The 23,674-nt window shown below is 39.8% G+C and overlaps 1 protein-coding gene across 6 annotated transcripts in view; it reads left to right on the top strand.

The window, feature by feature from the left end:
• Positions 1–23,674, top strand: part of EZH2 (enhancer of zeste 2 polycomb repressive complex 2 subunit) — a 142,124-nt gene that overhangs the window by 91,019 nt on the left and 27,431 nt on the right. For all 6 annotated transcript variants that reach the window (XR_013624812.1, XM_078786087.1, XM_078786086.1 and 3 more), the window contains exon 15: positions 8,698–8,793. Coding sequence is in view for 5 of the 6 variants with exons in the window: in XM_078786087.1 (XP_078642213.1) it covers positions 8,698–8,793 (96 nt within the window). In the remaining variant the exon portion in view is untranslated. The remainder of the gene's footprint in view (positions 1–8,697; positions 8,794–23,674) is intronic.

Genomic DNA, 23,674 nt, shown 5'->3' with positions numbered 1-23,674 from the left:
TTCCAAAGCATGGCCAAGTTGGAGGGAGGCGGTTGAGGGCATTGACTGCAGAAAATGTTCTTACAAAGTCCCCCACCTGCTCCCCCCCTTCCAGAGAATGACAAAGGAGACTCCTTCCTTTCTCCAACATCCATAACCATCAATCTTGCATCCCCGTCCGAATGGCTGGAGGGAAGTTCAAAGCCCAAGTTTTGCACAAACTGGTCAGGGCAAATCCCTCATAAACACACCAATAATACATGAACTCTCCGGAGTGTCCTCTTTTTTTTGAAAGTTCAAATATAGTAATCCTGCTTTCACAGGCCGACTGAGGCAAGCCTTTCATGATTTCCCATTGATGGTGCATGTAGTGAAATCGTATTAACGCTGAACCCAGGTGATGCTCGCTGCTCGCTGACACCGCTAGGGGGGCGCGGCTATAAGACCCGATGCGGCCGCTGCTCTAGGCGACTTCTCCTGTGACATGTTACAATGACTAGTAGACTCGTTAACGGTACGTACCGCATAGAATATTACGCTTGCTTTCATTGAACTATATTATGGATTGACCTATGTGATGCCAAACCTTATTTCTATTGCATTCCTGTATTTGCAGAATGATGTCAAAGGTCTTAATGGAATTAAACCAACAGATGGACTAAAGTTGTGGACTTGAATGATTTCCACAACACTTAATTCCATTAATATCTACGGACATGGCGGGAAACAAGATGCTGGTGGTATCGCAATTCTGTGCCGACCCACAAGCCCCAGATGCTGGTTTGCAACTGACTCACTGGTTGAAAACTTTGGAGAACCAGTTCGCTGACCAGGACGCCGGGCCGACAGCTGCCGCGAAGCTAGCAGCGCTCCAGTCCAAAGTCGACTACAAGATGTACAACAGTATTGCACGATGTGCGACGTACGACCTCGCTGTTGCGGAGCTCAAGCGATTGTACATAAAGAAAAGGAGCGTGGTGTATGCTCGGCATTTGCTGTCATCACGACGCCAGCAACCAAGCGAGTCGATGGATCACTATGCCCAGGAGCTCCGGCAACTCCTGCTAGACAGCACCCAGGAGCCACGGACTCACGAGCAGGTTCAAGATGACCTTCTCCTAGACGCTTTCGTCTCCAGAGTCTCCTCTCAGGACCTCAGGCTCAAGCTCTTGGAGAAGACCGACCTGACCTTCACGGCGGCTCTAGAACAAGGAAAAGTATATACCGAAGCGCGGCTGCAGTCGAACGACTATGATCGCACGCGCCTCCTGGCGGGGACCTCGCAAAACGCACGGCCGGAGAGTGCTACCGCCGAAGAACCGGGAGCGGACCCACTCGCGGAACTCCAGGTTGCCCCGGCGGAGGATCCGGGGATCCTGACGGCTGCCTCTACGGCCAGACCCAAGGCCTTACGCGGAGCCACATGCTACTTCTGTGGGGATCAACGACATCCCCGGTTAGTGTGTCCGGCTCGGGACGCAATATGCCATATGTGCTCGCAAAAGGGGCACTATGCAAAAGTGTGCCGGAAAATCGCACGTGGTTCGCGGCCGCGCGCGACCTTGAATGGGCTTATTGCAGAGCCTATGGGCCGAGCACGGAACACGGCGCCTTACCCGGCTTTGATGGGCAGTGCCCCTCCTCGCGGGCCCCTGGTCGCCCAACCAACCTTGGCAAGAGACACCGAACAGCCACAACTCTCATCCTCAATCGGACACGGAACGTGCGTCCTTGACTAGACTCCGGGCAACGCGAGGGACTTTGGGGCTACGCCAAACCCCAGCGGTACGTAACCGTCACGTCTCTCAAGAGCGTACAGCGTCCTCTGGCGGCGACACGTGTTTGGTACAAACTACGGAGGCCCATACTCGTCAAACAGCGATTTTGAATGGCAAGACAACGGACCGCATGGGGGAGCTCTCTGATGGCTTTAACTCCGCCAAAGACTGCGAAACTGCGGAATGCATGGGAAAGCTCTCTGACAGCTTCAACGAATGCCCCATGAACAACGAATACTCCGGCAACGACCGCAGAACTGCTGATTGCATGGGAACGCTCCCTGACAACTTATACGAAACTCCACGGACACCCTTTGACGCCCGGAAAACTGCAGCTGGCATAGGATCCACCCGCGAGGCGCGACCGACTCACTCGGGTGGTTCGGTCCCACTCCCAGCAGGCTCGTCCGGCCTGGCTCAAGCCATTATTCCCCTCATGGTCGAGGGCCATTGTGTGCATATCTTGGTGGATACAGGGTCTACGGATAGTTTTATCGATCAGCGACTAGTGCACAGACATGGTTGGCAGGTCTTGGGGGCTACGAGACGGATCTTCATGGCTTCCCAAGGACTTCGGCTCAGCACGAAGGGGGAATGTCGATTGAAACTCATGATAAAGGGACGGGTTTTCCCAGATGTACACCTCATGGTCTTACCTGCTTTATGTGCTGATATTCTGTGAGGACACGATTTTCTGAAGCGACATGGACGACTGGAAATGGAGTTTGGTGGGCCTGACACGCTTGCTGTGTGTGCCCTAGCGAAAATGGAAATCCAGCCACTTTTGCTGTTCCCCAATTTAACCTCCGACTGTACACCTGTGGCGGTAAAATCACGGCGCTACTCTCGAGCAGACATGCAATTCATTGCGGGAGAGACGGCTCAGCTCTTGAAAGACGGTATCATAGAACCTAGCCGGTCGCCGTGGCGGGCCCAGGTCTTAGTGGTGCGAAGCGAAGCACACCGCAGACGCATGGTAATCGACTATTCCCAAACGATTAACCGCTTTACACAGCTGGATGCCTACCCCCTTCCGGGGATGGACGCGCTGGTGCGACAGGTGGCCCAATACTCGGTCTACAGCACGCTCGATCTCCGTAGTGCGTATCATCAGATCCCTATCTCTAGGGCCGATCGTATCTATACCGCATTTGAGTCGGGCAACGGTTGTACCAGTTTACTCGATTGCCTTTTGGGGTGACGAACGGGGTCGCCTGTTTTCAGAGGGCCATGGATGACCTCATTGCGAGGGAGAACTTGACCGATGTTTACGTCTATCTAGACAATCTTACGGTTTGTGGGTATGACCAAGGGCACCATGATGCTAATCTGAAGCGCTTCCTCGAGGTCGCGCAGAGGTATCGCTTAACCATGAACGAGGCTAAGTGTCAATACTCCCTACGCAAGATAGATCTTCTGGGGTACACCGTGACCCATGGCTCTGTCGCTCCGGATAAGGAGCGTCTGCGAACTCTGCTCGACATGGCCCCTCCCAGCAATCGGGCGTCCCTGAAGCGCGCTCTCGGGCTATTCGCCCATTACTCTAAGTGGGTCCAAAATTTCTCCGCGAAACTTCGCCCCCTTGTGGCCTGCGACACTTTCCCTCTGCGTCAGGCTGCTTTGGCGGCCTTTGGAGGCCTTAAGGCCGACATCGCCAGTGCCGCTGTGGCGGCGATCGACGAGAGCGGATCTTTCGTCCTAGAAAGTGATGCCTCGGATCATGCCATAGCGGCGACCCTCTCCCAAGGAGGGCGTCCGGTGGCTTTCTTTTCACGGACTCTTACCTCCGCTGAGCGGAGACATTCGTCTGTCGAAAAGGAAGCGTACGCGATCGTCGAGTCGATTCGGCGATGGCGCCTGTACTTACTCGGGCGATGCTTCCAAATCATCACGGACCAACAAAGTGTTGCGTTCATGTACGACACCTTTCACGCCCAGCGCATTAAGAATGAGAAAATCACTCGCTGGCGTGTAGAGCTTGCCGACTTCTGCTACACTATCAAATACCGCCCGGGGAAGGATAACCAGGTCGCCGACGCCTTATCGAGACCGGTTACGTGCGCGGGCATCGTCACTCTGGAGGGCCTACGCGCTTTGCATGAAACTGCAGGGCATCCGGGCATAACGCGTTTCGCTCATTTTGTGCGACGTGGCAATCTACCGTACTCGATTGACGATATCCGCCGTATGTCGCGACTGCGCTATATGCGCGGAAATCAAACCACGTTTCTATAACCCTCCCATGGGGACGCTGGTTAGGGCTACGAGGCCGTGGGAAAGATTGGCGATGTATTTCAAGGGCCCGTTGCCGGTGTCGAGTAACTCTCGCTATCTGCTCACTATCGTCGATGAGTACTCGCGATTTCCTTTTGCTTATACGTGTGTGGATATGACGGCTGCCACGGTAATGCGATGCCTGCAGAATTTGTTCTCTATGTTTGGGTACCCGGCCTACGTGCATACTGATCGGGGTGCGGTCTTTTTGTCTCAGGAAGTGCGAGGCTACTTGCTCCAAAATAACGTCGCTTCTAGTTATATCACGCCGTACAGACCCCATGCGAATGGGCAGATCGAACGCTTCAACGGGATTATATGGAGGGCCGTCGTGCTCAACCTCCGGACCCTTGGCCAGGGCCTCGGTAAATGGGCTTGGTCGCTACCTGCGGTGCTGAACTCGATCAGGGCTCTACTATGTACGGCCACCAACCAGACTCCCCACGAGAGACTTTTCCACCACCCGAGGAGCACGGGGTGTATACGGTCTTTACCCAGTTGGCTCGCTGAGCCCAGGCCGGCCTATCTCAAATGGGCGGTTCGCACGAGCAAGTACGACCCCTTAGTGGACAAAGTGCAGGTACTCCAGGCTAATCCCGAGCATGCACGTGTGATGACGGCAGATGGGCGTGAGTCCACAGTCTCCGTATGCCATCTAGCCCCATGCGGGGTCACCGACCCTTATAAGGAACCGGACGAGCCAATCTATGAGACTATGGACTCTTCCGACACTTCCGGCACTGAACGTCTGCCGACCCTCCCTTCGCCACATCCACCCTTACCTGAAGGCTTGGCGGTACCCCCCCCCCCCCCCCCCCGTCCCCGTCACCTGACTCCGGCAGCTACTCCGACGCCGGGGTCTCTGGGCTACGTGATGCCGTACCCGGGGAATTTCGGACCCGTGCTGGCAGGGAAATTCGCCGCCCGGACCGATACGGTTGGGCCGACTGATACCATAATTCCGCACCCTGTTAATGCTGACGCTCACTCGATTCTAATCGCGCGGCAGTGTAATTCTAACGGTGGGGAGAATGTAGTGAAATCGTATTAACGCTGAACCCAGGTGATGCTCGCTGCTCGCTGACACCGCTAGGGGGGCGTGGCTATAAGACCCGATGCGGCCGCTGCTCTAGGCGACTTCTCCTGTGACATGTTACAATGACTAGTAGACTCGTTAACGGTATGTACCGCATAGAATATTACGCTTGCTTTCATTGAACTATATTATGGATTGACCTATGTGATGCCAAACCTTATTTCTATTGCATTCCTGTATTTGCAGAATGATGTCAAAGGTCTTAATGGAATTAAACCAACAGATGGACTAAAGTTGTGGACTTGAATGATTTCCACAACAGTGCATGCGATCCATTGTCTGCAGACGGGAGTCTTTGTCGAATGGATGAAAAAGTCTGGACATGGGAACACTAAGTAGTGGAATAGGGGGTTGGGTAGAGGTGTTAAAGGTTTAACTCCAATGGGAATGAAGCAGGGAAAGGAGCTCACCTCAGAGAGGAAGGACCCCGATGGGACAGCGTGGTTCCCACGCAAGTCTCTTGGTTTTGGGGTCTTTTTTTTTTTTTTGGTATGCAGAGTCGAGGGTAAGAGCCAACACATTAAACATTAAGACATGCATGGGCACAACAAGTATACAATAAAGGGAACGGGACTCAAGAGTGAGAGAGAGGAAAGCATATAGGTGCAGCAACAGTAGAGAACAAGGATGTCGGTAGATCTGTGGAAGGGAGAGGGCTGGAAAGAGGGGGAAGGGTACACGGAATGAAGCAAATGAACACTACTAGGAATTTCAGGAATGAAGTCGGAGATTGAAAGAGGTGGATTTGGGGTGTTTTAATGGGGGTAGAAAAGATCAAAGTTTTGGATTGGGGGAAGATAAGAGATGGTGGTGAGCAGCTATTTTGAAGACCTGGAGGGAGGAGAGGGATCGAAGAGAGTGTGGGAGTTTGTTCCAGAGGCAGGAAAAAAGACGAATTAAAGAGTGAAGGTGAGCAGAGGCTTGATTTTGGCAGTTTCACCAGAAGAGGGTTACTGGTAGATCTTGTGCATCCTGAAGGAATATTTGGGGGACTGAGCACAGATCGAGCTGGGGGAGCAAGGCCGGAGAGGAGTCTGTAGAAGACAGAAAGACCACCTACCTGCTTGCGGTGAGAGAGAGGCCCTCAGAATCAGCTTCATCATGGGAGATACCAATGATTCTGAAAGATTTTGTTTCTACAGCGTGAAGCCGAGTTTGGTATAAGGCAGTTGCACCAGCGCAGAGGGGAGAGCAGTATTCCATAAATCTGTGGATGAAAGCTTTGTATATGGTGAGGAGTTGAGAAATGCCCAGAAAGGACTTCGCACGACGGAGGATGCCCAGTCGGCGACTGGCTTTGGAGGCCAGCTTGGAAATGTGGTTTTCCCTGGAAAGATCATCGCAGATAGTGAGACCCAAAAAGCTTGAGTGACAGAACTTATTCGAGAGGATTGTTGAAAAAGTAGATTGGAGGGTTTTCCAGACGGTCTTTTCGGAGAGACAAATTGAGAGTGTGAGATTTGTCATGATTGAAAGACATGTTCCACTTATTTGACCAGTTTGTGATTTTGTCCAGGTCTGCAGATGGTGAAGAGGCTGCAACCTGTTGATCTGAGGGTTGAGAGGTGGAGCGGCAAAAAGCAAAAAGTGGATACATCAGCAGAAAGATAGAGGATTTTCCAGCGAGTCAGAGAGATCATTAATGAAGACCAAAAAAAGCACAGAGGTTAGAACACTCACTACCTTGAGGAACTCCAGCCTGGACAGGAAGGGGAGATGAGAGAATTCCATTCAGGGCCATACGTTGACTGCGACCAGAGAGGAAGTCCGCATGTCATGCATGGAGGTTACCTTGGGATATCATAAGAGGAGAGTTTGGAGAGCAGGGTGGGGTGCCAGACCGTATGGAATACACGTGATATGTCAAGTGAGATGGCTCTGATTTCCTGTCTGGCGTTGAGACAGCATAAGCAGCATGTCCAGAGTAGAATGACCTGGTCTGAATCCAAATTGATGATCAGAGATGCGAGGTAGAGAGGGTGAGGGACTCAGGTTTGCCGTGGGGAGAGAGAGTGGGTATCTGGTGATGTTGAAGTAGCCTATGTTCAACAGGAGGTCCAATTTGGTCTATGTGACAGGTTTGGTGTCGATTGGCCCAGTAGTTTGGGTGTGATTGGTGTTTCATGATTGGTGTCTTACTAAGACACACCCAAAGATAGATAGACGCACAAAAAATGACTTTTATTTATAAGATTATTCTGAACCATTTTCACAATAAATAAAAAATGAAACTTAGGCTTTCCAAAAAAATGATCAAACCATTCTGGTGTGTGCATGCTTTGTTAATGTGATTGCAATAGCCATCAAAATATTATTAACCATCAGAGTTCCATTTCAGCCAAGCCTCGTGTTGGCATAGCGGTTAGGGTGCCGGCTTGGGATCCTAGGATCCTGGGTTCGAATCCCGGTCGATCGCTGAATTAACGCCAGGGGGGTTGACTCAGCCTGTTATCCTTCCGAGGTCGGCAAATTGAGTACCAGTTCACTGGTAATTGTCTGTGTGTCACAAGAGGCGACCAACAGGGTTGATGGCAGGAAGGGCATCCGGCCATAAAACTTTGCTTCAAAAATGGGACCACGGTGTCTGAAAAAGGCCAACCCCTGCTCTGCGGGGGGGAAATGGCCTCTAAAGGTGGTAGAGTTCCATTTCAGGCAGAAATCCATTTGGAGTTTTACAAAATGTTCCGTTTTAGTATCTAATGCTTGTTACCTCTTCCACCGAAGAGCTCGATCTGTTTTTAACCTCTGTCTGGCTGTTTGTCTGTTTTTCTGTCTGTGAACAGGATCAGGATGTCTCAAAAAGTTGTGGACTGATTCGGATGAAATTTGGTGGACAGGTTGGGCATTGTGACAAGGACAAAACGATTCGACTTTGGTGAAGATCTGGATACAAGTATTATAAAAATTAACAAGTGATTTTCACCATTGTGTGATAGGGCCAAAAACGATATATAGCATGATATTTTAAAAAGGTGTCGACTTGTGACAAAACTTGGTGGACGAGTTGGTTCGGCAACAAGAACAAACGATTAGATTTTGGTTCAGGTCCGCATCCAGATCCGGCCTACCAGTGGGATACAAAACATAAACTGTTCAGCCTGGCGAAGGTATGCGCTCCACCGAGTGCGGTTCTAGTTTAATATGAAACATTGTTTATTGTTGATTCCTTGTGATCAGAAAGGTTGGATTAGCTTTTTGTGAAGTGTAGTCGAGTTCATTTACTTGGTATTTTCATCACCTGATAAGAAACGAGGGTTTGCTTTGTTTATCATTTTTACATTTTATGACTTTATTGTTGCTGTGCTCCTCCTTTTCCCTTTATAAGGGGTGAGGTTTTGAAGAAAAATATCTGCATGTCTTGAATTTATGCTTTGGTACAAATGCAGTATTTATGAATTGACCCTTTGCTTGATGGTCGACTTGGTCACAGTGTGATCAGTAATTTGTATATCTTTGGGAAGAACGCCGTTTGTCGTGTCATTTGGTGTGGGACAGGAATGTTCATTTGTAAAAGCATAAAATGTATTATTATTTATTCCCATATGATTGGTATTTATTTCATACCTGCAGCACCTACTCCTGGCTCCTTCTGACGTAGCGGGATGGGGAATCTTTATCAAGGAACCTGTACAGAAAAATGAGTTCATCTCGGAATACTGCGGAGAGGTGTGTATGACATTGGTGCTGCGGCTCTGACAGTGGAGAAATCTAGGTGAAGCTGAAACCATTAAGTTCCAGAATTAAAGTTGTCTAGAACTCAGATTTTATCTCAAGCTATCAATCATAAGAGCCTAACAAGAGATTTTCGAGTCGACTGTTGCCAATTTGAATGCAGCATTTTGATTGAGGTCCTGAAGTTCCTTTTGTTTTGGAGTGTCATTTTACCTCCGCTACCGTAGGTGGGAAGAGGTTATGTTTTCTGTCTGTTTTGTGAACAGCATATCTCAAAAAGTTGTGGATAGATTCCGACGAACTTTCATGGAGATGGGTTGGGTATGTGACAAGGACGAAATTATTATATTTTGGTGATTATCCGAATCCGGATACTATAATTACCTCCGCCACCGAAGGTGGCACCCCTGTCTGTTTCTGTTTGTCCGATTGACATGAAATTTGAAGAGGATTTACACATCTGGTCACTGAATTCAACCACCAACTATTTTTAGGTCAATATAGGCCAAAAGGTCAACATAGACCAGATTTCTAAAATCCTCAATTTTCTTCCGATTGACTTGAAATTTGAAGAGGATTTGCATGTCTGGTCACTAAATTCAACCACCAAGTATTTTTGAGGTCATCATAGGCCAACTACTTATTTTAGGGATTTCGCAAGTATCGTGCTATGCACGACATATTTCTTGTTGCTTGCAAAATCGAAGATTTTTCAAGTATATTGGTCAGCTGCGTTTGTTTAGTTGCGTTTGTCTGTTTGTCTGTTTTTCTTTGTCACCGGCCTACAGGTCACAATTCTAAACTGATCACGAAACTTCAAGTTGCAGAGGTTGTCACAATTGAGAAGCCTCTTGATGTTGAGGTCAAAGGTCATCTGGAGGTCAAATTTCTAAAATCACCATTTTTAATCCGATTGACTTGAAAATTTAACAGCATTTGCATTGCGCCTCACTGAATTGGGAATCCAACTATTTTTGAGGTCAAAGGTCAACTCAAGGTCAAACTTCCAAAATCATCAATTTTCATCCGATTGACTTGGAAATTGAACAGCATTTGCAAAGTGCCTCACTTAATTTGGAAACAAATTATTTTTAGGGTTAAAAGTTCCAAGGTCAACTATAGGTCTAAATTCTAAAATCATCAATTTCACTCTAAAAATCATCACTTTTTATCCTATTAACCTGAGCTTTGATCAAGATCGTCAATTTTAATCTTGATGAAATGGACAATTTGATGGATCAATTGCAACCTTTTTTTCTGGGGATGGAGGGGGGTGGGGGGGGGGAGGTGGATTTTACAAGTATCGTGCTCTGCATGAAGTCTTCTTGTTTGTCTGTTTGTGAACAAGATATCTCAAAAAGTTGTGGACTGATTCAGACGAAATTTGGCAGAGAGGTAGCGTATGTGACGAGGACAAAATTATAATTTGGTGAAGATCCGGATTCGGATCCAGCTCGTATAATTTTTAAAGTGATTCTTCACCATTGGGAGATGGGGCTAAAAACGATACATTGCAGGATATCTCAAAAAGTTTGAATGGGTTGTGTGTGATAAAACTTGGTGGATGAGTTGGATAGGCGACAAGAACAAGCCGATTAGAGTTTGGTTGAGGTCCAAATCCAGATCCTGCCCATCAGTGAGATACAAAACATAAACTGTCAGCCTGGTGGAGGTATGTTCTCCACCAAGGGCCAGTCTAGCCTTTGCTACGTGCTTCGACTCACCATTGTATATATGGGAGTGAACTCTCTTATATTTGATGTGTACACTTTGCTCGTAAATATGCCCTTTGTCCTCTGCTCATGTAGTATTGTACCATAGCCGATTTGCTGTATTCTAATCCTTGTATTATTCTAAAGGGTCTTGTTCCTGTGGATGTGGTTGGGCAATACAAATACTTAGCAAATTAAGCTCTGCTCCATCTACCAAATGGGACACATTAAAAATATTGTTACATTTGTGGTGGTAGGTGATAGAATACCATAGTGGCGATAGAACTGTGTGGGGGTGCATGGACCGCGTGCAAGTAGGAAGCCAATCTTGATATATGTAAGCAGAAAAACTGAGCTTAAGATCGTTTACGTGTCTTCATGGGTGGGGGGGTGGGGGTGGAGCGTGTGCTAACTAGGTAGGGTTAAGATTAATTTCTACCAGTATGTGATTGCCTCCTATGATTTTTGTCTTTTTTTACAATTATAACAAGCCGGCCATAAAAACGCTCAATTAAACCACAACAACTGACATAACTGACAGAAACCCGAACATTCCCGAGCAGAGCCGAACGTTCTCGATAGACAATTAACCCCGCCTACCAATCGAGCATTGCATCAGCGGCAGACGCGCTCACAGAAAAATGATGCAACCAGCAGCCAGGTGGCTGCACACGAGCCACCCCCACCACCTTCTCCAAATTCACGTACATGCTTTCATGTCATGATGAGTGTTATGTGGCCTCAATAATGTATTTTTACTTTGTTCACACCATGTGTCATTTTCACTTAGTTATGACTTATGAGTTACCTACATACCCCCTTGTGCAATTACAATCTTGTGATTACAAGATTGTAATTGCACATGATGCACGTCAAATATTCACGTGTGAGTTGCCTATTTGTGCAGACTGAAAATGGCTGTCTGACCCATACAGCACGGACTGTACCACACTTCAAAAGCTGTTCAGAGACATGAACGTGACGAGAGAAACAACAATCCTCGAACATGACGCCATCTTGTCCTCGTTGATTTTTCTCAAATCTGTAGCATTGGGTCTATCGTATATCTATTTAATAATCAACGTAATATAAAAAGTCCAAATTAAGCATTGATTTATTTTTTAACACAGATTCTCTCTGAGGGTGTGTTTATCTGCAGATATATAGCAGGTGTATCGTTGATGTATCGTATCTCTCTGCATGTGTAATGTTTCTCTAGTTGGTTGTTATATCCATATGTGGGTTTTAGGAGTGGGAGGAAGTTCTCCCAAAACTCAAAATGTCCACCTCATTTTTCGTTAAAGAATCATTATTCATCAACCAGATTGTGAAACTTCATTCTCATAGTTTTGTTCCAAGGGCTCTATATAAAATCCTCACTGAACCTCTGACAGCCTCCACTTGTAGCGATATTCCCTAGAATGATTTTAAGTGCTCAGTAAAGTTTTCTTGATCATTCCAGTTGCTCCAACTATCACTGGTACAATTTCAGCTTTCATCAAAAAATTTCAATTTTATTTTATTTATTTTTTTCAAAAAATCAAATTTCATCAATTTGAGTACCAGCTTGCTGGGATGAATGATCCTGGTGTGTACCCCAATTTAGAGTAGGTACACCATATCCCTGCGTGTCTGTCATAAGAGGTGACTAAGGGTTGGCGTCAGGAAGGGCATCGGGCCATTAAAAACTGGCACCCCGCTCTGCTCACCAAACTCTCCTCTTTTGGTATCCATGGAAATCTCCACGCATAGCTGGCGGACTTCCTCTCTAGTCGTCGTCAACGTGTGGCCCTGAATGGGTTTCTCTCATCTCCTCTTCCTGTTCAGGCTGGAGTTTCCCAAGGCAGTGTTCTGGGCCCTGTGCTTTTTTTCTGGTCTTCATCAATGATCTCTCCATTCCCTGTTTGTCCTTTATAGGCGGCAAAAAGGGTTGGCGTCAGGAAGGGCATCCGGCCATAAAACATTGCTTCAAAAAGGGGACCGAAAAACAACAACAACCACGGTTCCCGAAAAAGGCCAACCCCCGCTTTGCGGGGAAAAATGGCCTCTAAAGGTGGTTATCAATGATCTCTCTGACTCTCTTGAAAATCCTCTCTATCTCTTTGCTGATGACTCTATTCTCTGTCGCTCCATTCTTCATCCCTCAGATCGGCAGTCTGCAGCCTCCTCACTCTGCAGACCTGGACAAAATCACAGACTGGGCAAACAAGTGGAACATGTCTTTCAATCCTGACGAATCTCACACTCTTACAATGTCTCTCCGAAAAGACCGACTGGACAACCCTCCCATCCACTTTCTGAATAATCCTCTCCAAGAAGTTCTGTCACTCAAGCTTTTGGGTATCACTATTTTATATTTGGGTCTCATATTATGATCTTTCCTGGGAAAACCACATTTCAAATCTGGCCTCCAAAGCCAGTCGCCGACTGGGCATCCTCCGTCGTGCGAAGTCCTTCCTTGGCACACCTGAGCTCCTCGCCACATACAAGGCTTTCATCCGCAGCTCAATGGAATACTGCTCTCCCCTCTGGGCTGGTGCTCCTGCCTCACACCTAGCTCGTCTTCACGCTGTTGAAACCAAAGCGTTCAGAATCATTGGAATCTCCCGCGATGAAGCTACCTCCAAGGGCCTTTCACTCAATCACTGCAGGCAGGTTGGTGATCTTTCCGTCTTCTTCCGACTCCTCTCTGGCCTTGCCCCCCACCCCCCCACCCCAGCTCTCTCTGGGCTCTGTCCCCCAAATATTCCTACAGGTCGCACAAGATCTGCCTGCAACCCTCTTAAGGTTAAACTGCCAAAATCAAGACTCGCTGCTCACCTTCACTCCTTCAATCCTCTTTTCTCCCGCCTCTGGAACAAACTCCCTCACTCTCTTCAATCCCACTCCACCGTCCAGGTCTTTAAAACAGCTGTTCACCACCATCTCTTATCTTCCCCCATACAAAATCTTGATCTTTTCTACCCCTGCTAATTTCACCCCAAATCCACTTTTTTGAAATACCAACTTCTGTCCTGGAAGTCCTTTGTGTCATTGTGTTTTATACTTCTCCCACCACCCCACCCCCTTCCCACGCCTCCTCCCCCCAAGCCCTCTCCCTCCCACACATCTCCCTGCTCTCAAATGTTGTATTTGTGTGCTTCCCCTTCTCTCCCCATCTTGTCTTCCGCTCCCTCTTTTTATATATTTTGTTTGTCTGGTTGATTTGTTTGTGAAGTAAATGTTAGCTCTTTCACGAGCCTCGATTCAGTATACAAAAAAAATAATTTTTTTTGCCCCAAACAGGGAACCATGATTGTCATAGGGGCCGCAAGGCCCCTGCTCTAGCGGGGAAATTGGCCTTAAAACGATCATTCATTCATTCATCAAAAGCTTTGTGTAGCAGTGTAATTGTGCTTGTGATTAAATAAATATGTAAAACAGTATTTAGTTATTTCACCACAGTATTCTATTTGCATGTAGTTTATATGAAACAAACTGATTATGTGCCTCGTTTTGTCATTGGATTAAAATGATAATTTACGTTCACACAAAGTCCTGACCGTCAAGCAATTCCTTTCGGTTCATCGAGCATTTTTTTTTTCCTGTTCAATTTCTGCACAGATAGTCCCATCGATTCATTGCCCTATGACATATTCGTTTTACCAAGATCGAACCAGAGTATTTTATAAATTTATTAAATATAGAGTATTTATTATCAGGATTCAGTATATAAATTTCCACCATATTTTATAAATACTTTTTATTACCATTGTCCAGGATATTTCATAAATACAATACTGTATATGTATTTACTTCCTGGATCCAGGATGTTTTATAAAAATAAAAAATAAAAATTCCACGATCCAGGCTATTTTAGAAATTCATTTTTATTTATTATCAGGATTCAGGATATTTTCTAAATACTGTATATGTATTTATTACCAGGATCCATGATATTTTATAAATATTTGTATTTATTACCAGGATCCATGATATTTTATAAATTATTGTATTTATTACCAGGATCCATGATATTTTATAAATTATTGTATTTATTACCAGGATCCAGGATATTTTATAAATTATTGTATTTATTACCAGGATCCAGGATATTTTATAGATATTTGTATTTATTCCCAGGATGCAGGATATTTTATAAATATTTGTATTTATTACCAGGATCCATATTTTAAAAATATTTGTATTTATTACCAGGATCCATGATATTTTATAAATATTTGTATTTATAACCAGGATCCAGGATATTTTATTAATATTTGTATTTATTACCAGGATCCATGATATTTTATAAATATTTGTATTTATTACCAGGATCCATGATATTTTATAAATATTTGTATTTATTACCAGGATCCATGATATTTTATAAATATTTGTATTTATTACCAGGATCCATGATATTTTATAAATATTTGTATTTATAACCAGGATCCAGGATATTTTATTAATATTTGTATTTATTACCAGGATCCATGATATTTTATAAATATTTGTATTTATTACCAGGATCCATGATATTTTATAAATATTTGTATTTATTACCAGGATCCAGGATATTTTATAAATATTTGTATTTATTACCAGGATCCAGGATATTTTATAAATATTTGTATTTATTACCAGGATCCAGGATATTTTATAAATATTTGTATTTATTACCAGGATCCAGGATATTTTATAAATATTTGTATTTATTACCAGGATCCAGGATATTTTATAAATATTTGTATATACTAGGGCATGCCCGTACTATATATATATCTAAAATTATATCCCCCCCCTCTATTTACATGAAATGGTTTGGTCCAAAGCGAACGGCTTGCGAGTACGGTGACAATCCCCCCCCCCCCCCCCCCTCTATTTACATGAAATGGTTTGGTCCAAAGCGAACGGCTTGCGGAGTTTGGTAAATAAATCGCCATAGCTCGGTAACTACTTCTCCGATTAATATGAAACCTTGAAAAGGCACATCCTCGGGTCCCCAGCAATATACCTGGCAAGTTTAAAGTATATCGGACCCGTGGTTGTCGAGAAACAGCGGTCACAGACACACAGACACACAGACATACACACAGAGATTACTGGAATTATAGATAGATTACCAGGATCCATGATATTTTATAAATATTTGTATTTATTACCAGGATCCAGGATATTTTATAAATATTTGTATTTATTACCAGGATCCATGATATTTTATAAATATTTGTATTTATTACCAGGATCCATGATATTTTATAAATATTTGTATTTATTACCAGGATCCAGGATATTTTATAAATATTTGTATTTATTACCAGGATCCAGGATATTTTATAAATATTTGTATTTATTACCAGGATCCATGATATTTTATAAATATTTGTATTTATTACCAGGATCCAGGATATTTTATAAATATTTGTATTTATTACCAGGATCCAGGATATTTTATAAATATTTGTATTTATTACCAGGATCCAGGATATTTTATAAATATTTGTATTTATTACCAGGATCCATGATATTTTATAAATATTTGTATTTATTACCAGGATCCAGGATATTTTATAAATATTTGTATTTATTACCAGGATCCAGGATATTTTATAAATATTTGTATTTATTACCAGGATCCAGGATATTTTATAAATATTTGTATTTATTACCAGGATCCATATTTTAAAAATATTTGTATTTATTACCAGGATCCATATTTTATAAATATTTGTATTTATTACCAGGATCCATGATATTTTATAAATATTTGTATTTATTACCAGGATCCATGATATTTTATTAATATTTGTATTTATTACCAGGATCCATGATATTTTATAAATATTTGTATTTATTACCAGGATCCATGATATTTTATAAATATTTGTATTTATTACCAGGATCCAGGATATTTTATTAATATTTGTATTTATTACCAGGATCCATGATATTTTATAAATATTTGTATTTATTACCAGGATCCATGATATTTTATAAATATTTGTATTTATTACCAGGATCCATGATATTTTATAAATATTTGTATTTATTACCAGGATCCAGGATATTTTATAAATATTTGTATTTATTACCAGGATCCAGGATATTTTATAAATATTTGTATTTATTACCAGGATCCAGGATATTTTATAAATATTTGTATTTATTACCAGGATCCAGGATATTTTATAAATATTTGTATTTATTACCAGGATCCATGATATTTTATAAATATTTGTATATATTACCAGGATCCAGGATATTTTATAAATATTTGTATTTATTACCAGGATCCATGATATTTTATAAATATTTGTATTTATTACCAGGATCCAGGATATTTTTTAAATATTTGTATATATTACCAGGATCCATGATATTTTATAAATATTTGTATTTATTACCAGGATCCAGGATATTTTATAAATATTTGTATTTATTACCAGGATCCATGATATTTTATAAATATTTGTATTTATTACCAGGATCCATGATATTTTATAAATATTTGTATTTATTACCAGGATCCAGGATATTTTATAAATATTTGTATTTATTACCAGGATCCAGGATGTTTTATAAACATTTGTATTTATTACCAGGATCCAGGATATTTTATAAATATTTGTATTTATTACCAGGATCCAGGATATTTTATAAATATTTGTATTTATTACCAGGATCCAGGATATTTTATAAATATTTGTATTTATTACCAGGATCCATGATAGTAGTGTAATAATGTTGCTTCTGGGACACCTCCGTTTAACATGGGAAATCCCTATCTAATGTCATTTACCCCCTTGTCTTTTTCAAAAATCATAAACACCTCTATTTCTCCCACCCTCATCTTTATAAACCTTTTGTCTGTAGTACCTATCCTTAATGTTGTTCATTAGACCACTCAAACACTACAAATATTTGTTTTCTCTTATAGACCTATCATCCTTCTTCTACATATCATCTGGCAGATTAATCTTTGACCCATTCACTTCCATATTAATTCTTTCCCTCCCTCATTGCCCCTAAAGACCTCTATTTCTCTCACCCTGTTCTTTACGAACCTTCTAACCTTTTGACATGTTATCCTTATTCATTAGACCACTTAAACACCTGTGATCCTTCTGACCTTATGAACCTTTTAACCTTTTACTCTTAATATCATCTGGTGAATATAACCCACTCAAACAACGACCCTACAAATATTTGTTTATGCGTGGGAAATAATTTAATTCTCCTACAACTCTCTTCACCATCTAATATATTAACAAAAAATATGTTTGAGTTTGGTTCTTTATTAAGATATTTTAACTGAGCTAAGATAAAATGGTAAACCTCCCTCAATGTTCTTATTTGAGCGCCTCCAGTGCCACATACCATTTTTAAATTAAAGTATATATTTTCCTGACAACCATCAAAGTTTTCCGTCCACTCAAAAATATTTCCATCTTTTTTACCCAATTCACCGGTATTTAAATTAATTCTCTTATTTGTTTTGTGAACTTTTTTACCAGTTGCCTTTTCAATTATACCTATTTGATATTTTTCACATTCATTATGTTTTCCATTTATATACCAAGGTTGATTACACCTCCACTCTTTAGTCTGGTTGATACTTGGTTCTATCATTTATATAATAGTAAAAAAGGCGGCGGTAGCCCGTTAAAATCCCCAACCCCCCCCCTTTTTTAACTTATCACTTATATATATCTTATCACTTATATATATCTTATCACTTATGTATATCTTATCACTTATATATATCTTATCACTTATATATATATCTTATCACTTATATACTTATATAACCATAAGGGAGACTATCAATTCCATTTTCTAAAATAAACCTCTTATCATCAAAAGCCCCCAATGCTTTCTTATTTATCTCTTCTGAATATAATTGATGTTTATAACTTCTTATTCCATTAATCTTTCTAAACTCTTCTTTCTTTGTTGTTAAACAGTTATAATAATCCTTAAAGTTTATTGTTTCTTTAATAACATTTTTCTTTACACCTTTTAACTTCTTATCAGTCTTTTCAACGTTATTCACAATGTATTTATAAGCATAAGCCTTTGACCTCAATCCCACAAATTCACTCATAACATTTCCTCCTAATTCATCCTTGAACTTTCCAATCACCTTTTTATTTTTAGAAGAGAACAACTCACTCTCTGGACTGTAATTACTCGTGTCATAGATATTAATGTCTCTTTTCATGTCTGAATAAACATCGTTGGTATTAATTTTCAAAATAAAACTATCTGTATCCATATAAAGTAGATTAACATCATTTTGATATTTCTTCCTCAAGTTATTATAAAAGTAATCATACATTAATGACTTTGATAAATCAAGAATTGTTGTTCCAATATAAATAGGTTTGTTCATTTCAATACTCTCTTTAATCAAATGGATCGCACAAAAGTTCTCAGTAAAGACCTCAGCTCGAGTAAAACTCGGTCTATTAATTAATTTTGATGCTTGTTCCCAAGATGTTGATAGTCTGATATTTTGTCTTTTCCTCACATTCTCCATAGTCTTACCAAAGACCGCATTATTCATCAATTTATAAAAGTCTTTCTCAAAATCTGTTTTTGACTCTGTTCTTCTTTGTGTATTAAAATCAATGTACCCCTTTAACCAATGACTTTGATTGAACTTTAGAACCCTATGGATCTTCTCTACTCTTAGACCTTTTGATAAATATTGTCGCAAATTTCTTTGGTGTAGAACATAATTTTTCTTGTTATATAATGTAGTAAGTAATTTTTCTGTTGATTCACCTATATCAAACGATCGTTGATAATCACTCAACCATTCTTTCTTTGGACTTTCTTTCTCACAAGCAAATGGGAGATCTTTGTGTAGGTTATGGAGTTCCTCTGGATATTTTAAATCAATTTCAAAATAATAACCAACTTTTTCTTCATCCAATTCTTTTTGTGTAGAGATACATACATCTTGTAAAACGTTTTTGTAGTCTTTTTCCTTTACCCATCTAAGTTTTCCATAAGGAAGAGCCTGAGACATTGCCCAGCCATACAGGTTGTTCGCGTCATAGTACATCAAGTAAGAACTCTCTTTCATTGGATCATAATTTGGAAGATATTTGTTATTTGCTTTTGCGTATCTACTCGAGCAGACTTGTGAAATTCCACCTCTTTTTGCCTTTTCAATCATCAAAAGCATATCAACATCGGTTATCAAATCCAAATCTTGTTTTGTCATTTTCAACATCGCACTCCAGGCCAATCCAGGTGCTGTGTAGTAGTGAGCAGGATCCAATCCATATCCAGTGCGACAAACAGATCTAAAGGCTTCAAATACATCGGCCAATAAAAGCACATCAGTTTTGAGATACAAATCGTGATACTCGCCAAGATTCTTGATGTTATATTTTTCCCAAACATTTTGTGCGTGTACATAATCTTTATCAGATATATGACTATTATTTAATTTGTTATAGAAATTTTCTTTTGAAGGAAGTTGTGTTTCATTGAATCTCTCAAATGAGTCCATATAGTCATAGGGGTAAATTCCCTTTTGTGTTAGAAAATCTTTATCTAAAAAATACTCTGAAAGACATGGAAACTCTTTTAGATTTTGAACCAAGTTAACCAATGGACTTGCCATGAATTTAAATGTATCAAGAAATCTGATATGAGTAATAGGAGATGTGTGAATTGTTTTTGTGAATGAAATGTATTTCTGATCCGTGTTTGGAATTGCTGAGATACTTCCAGAAGTCTTTGAGAGTTCCTTGATAAATAGATGTGTATCATAATGAGCGTTGTTATGAAGAAAGACAGGAATGAAAGAGGGGAGTTGATAATTAATATTACAACTTTGATGAGCCGGACCTCTATATTTACCAGTGAGATGACAATGGTCTCTAACCTTTAGACCTTTACCAATTTTCTCCTCACAAATATGACAGACATTGTTTTTTATAAATTCCCTTTTTTCTTTACTTGTTAAGGACATTGGTTTATTGGTTTCTCTCATTATCTTGGTTAATCGAACACAGTCTTTTTCTAGTCGTTTCACAAACTCCTCTGGGGTATTTGAGCCTCTATACATCTCTAACTTGTTATATTTATCACCAACGGATGATTTGATATAATAACAAAAACCACAAGGAGTATGTTTTTGATATTTATTTGTGTATGATTCTTTTGGATCTTGAGAAGCAGTATCAATTTTTTCTAAAATACTTTCAAAATCAGCATATATAACAAATGGATGTTTGATCTTTTTATTTTCATCTTTGAATGTGATCTTTGAGCCTTCTTTAGGCATATTGATTACCGTTGATTTATGTTCGCCACAATAATTTGAATGTTTATCTAATCTTTCTTGTGAATTGAAGAAGTTAAGACAACGCAAACAAATATATATTTTATTTGTTCTCTTACAGACTTGTGGTTTTATTAATTTAGCAATATCTTTGATGTATGTATAATGTGAATTTTCGTCTGAATTAAAATATAGAAGATTAATATGAGTTTGTTTACAATTGTCAGAAAGCTTTAAAACCTGAATGTTGTTTGTTTCTGTTAGACCATAAACATTAACTGATAAATTATTCATCTTTTCAAATTTAGGAATATCATTTAAAGTCATCGGAAACTTTAGATCTTTCGTATTTAATGTATTCTCATATTTTTTATAATGAGATACTCTTTCATCATGAAAATGTGGAGGATGTAAGTGTGCTAAAATAGACCAGAGAAAACATTTATTGTCTTTATTTTTGATATTGATAACTGCTTTTCTATTTTTGATAACACTGGGTAAATCAATGTAAGAAGAAGCTTTTAGAGGATCTGATTTAAGAATATGAATGTCTATGTAAATAATTTTTCCTATATTGAATCCACTTCCTACGATTGAATTATCCACATCTTGCTCTTGTTTAATAAGTTCATCATAGACTCCTGATGTTTTAAAATCTTGATATGAAGATATAAAGTGTGGCTCAGTTCTCATGTATGGTGCATCTATAACTCCTTCATCCTTTGTCATTTCTAATTTTACTCCCATATAAAATTTAAGTGGTTTCATTTCCTTTAGTGTTTTTTCAATCAACGTTTGAACAGCAGGTTTAACTATTTCTACAGCATCAACTATAGACTCTGGTTCAGGAGGTTTGAAGTTAAAGACTCTTATTTTAATATGTCCTTTGAATGCTCCATCAGAGTTTTTAGTTGTGATAAAATTTGATAAATGTAGATTTGTTTTAAGATGTATTTTGAAGCCTTTCTTGAGGATATTTTTATTACATGTAGAACAGTGTTTTGTTTCAGGTGGAAGAGGGGAAAGTTTGTTTAAAATGTTGTATGTATGTTTTGCGGTGAGAATATGTTGTTTATAATATTTTACTTCCTTCTCGCAAGTATCACAATAAACCATATTTATAGCGTGAGAAAACGTGGTGTTTTATATATATCACTGTGCTTAAAATAAAACACTTTTGAGCTTTACAGCTCCGTTTTATATATATCACTGTGCTTAAACTAAAACACTTTTTCACTCAGAATCATCTAAGTCATAACTATCACATGAATACTCAGAATCATACTCAGAGTCATCAATAAAGCTACTCTCATAACTATCATTTGAGCACAAACTATTAGTATCATAACTATCATCTGTGTTCAATGAAATACTATCATCACCATCGTCCGAGTTCAATGAAATACTATCATCACTATCGTCCGAGTTCAATGAAATAGTAAAATCTTCACTGCTGTAATGACTCATATTTAATTAGCAGAAAAAACCTTTCCATCTATACCAATATACTTTCTTTCATTAACGGATTCAATCTCTACATTTTTAATATCAAAAGTTATCTTTAAATAATCTCTAACTATCATAGAACGAAATGACATTTCACCAGAAATATTAACATCATTCATTTTACTTAGATCTACACCCTTTGGATTATTAAAGTAAATACAAATTTCTCCACGAGTATTGTTGATGGTCTTATCATTCTTTTTCAAAGTATCGTGGTCAATCACTTTTTCAAGCTTTGAATAAATTGCCAGGAGTAGAGGAGAAACTTTTGTTAGATTTACTTTAATGGATGTCTTTCCAGGTATAGTTAGAGCTCTTCCTTTAAATGAAATAGAGGGGCTCATGTTATTTTCCATAACTGGTTTTACCCAAAAATTTCCATATTTATCTTTGTTCAATTTAACATCTTTGACATATTTTTCTATATCTTTCACTGAAGTAGAGATTGAGTGAAATTTGTCTTTTGTGCTTTGAAACATTGTATTTATTAATGAATAAACTTGCGTTTAGTTTAAGTAAAAATTTACCATATAAATATGATAAGTTCTGAAGGATATTTAGAATTTCCAGACTCTCCATATGATAAATTAGAGAATTGTCCGGCTTGTGATAGAATAGGGCTTAATAATGAGGGTTCATATAAACAATGTATTTTCTGTGATTTAATTTTAATTAATGATAATAAAAAATATAAAAATATATATAACTCTTTTAAATTAGAACCAAAAATGAATTACTTTACAAGATTAATAAGAGAGATGAATGTTAAGTATTGTGATGATAATACACCATTTCTTTCAAGGGAAGAGACTATTTGTATTGAGGAAATGTATAAGGGTTTAATGATATTTATTATTCAAAATAATTTTAATGGAAATGTTAATACAAGATACTATATAAATAAAATAATGAATTATTTTGAAATTAAACCAGAACTCAGGATAAAATATAGAGTTTCTAAAATAGCTCAAAAAAAGTTGGATGACTTGTTTTCCAAATATATAAATGAATGATTTTTTACCCGTTTGGGAAAATAAGATAAAATTTAATAACCATAAAAACATTCCAAATTCATTGAGATGTCTAATAGTTGGTTCAAGCGGATGTGGGAAAACCTGTTTACTTTTAAAGATGCTCCTTGGTCCTAATTTTTTAGATTATGATAATTTAATAATTTTTACAAAGTCAAGTTTTCAACCCGAGTATCAACTACTCTCACAGGGTTTTAATGCAGGTCTTAAAAAGGAAGACATTATCGGTTTATTTAAACTTCAAAACAAACTGAATGATTATAATATTGAAGATATAATACAATTATTTTGTGATACACAGAAATCAAAATCGAAACCCATAACTTGTATTCTCAGTGATAATA

The sequence above is a fragment of the Myxine glutinosa genome, chromosome 10, assembly GCF_964187855.1.
Source record: "Myxine glutinosa chromosome 10, kmMyxGlut1.1, whole genome shotgun sequence".
Classification (NCBI taxonomy): Eukaryota; Metazoa; Chordata; class Myxini; order Myxiniformes; family Myxinidae; genus Myxine; species Myxine glutinosa.
The sequence above is the reverse complement of the archived record's forward strand: the minus strand, read 5'-3'. Positions and strand labels throughout refer to the sequence as shown.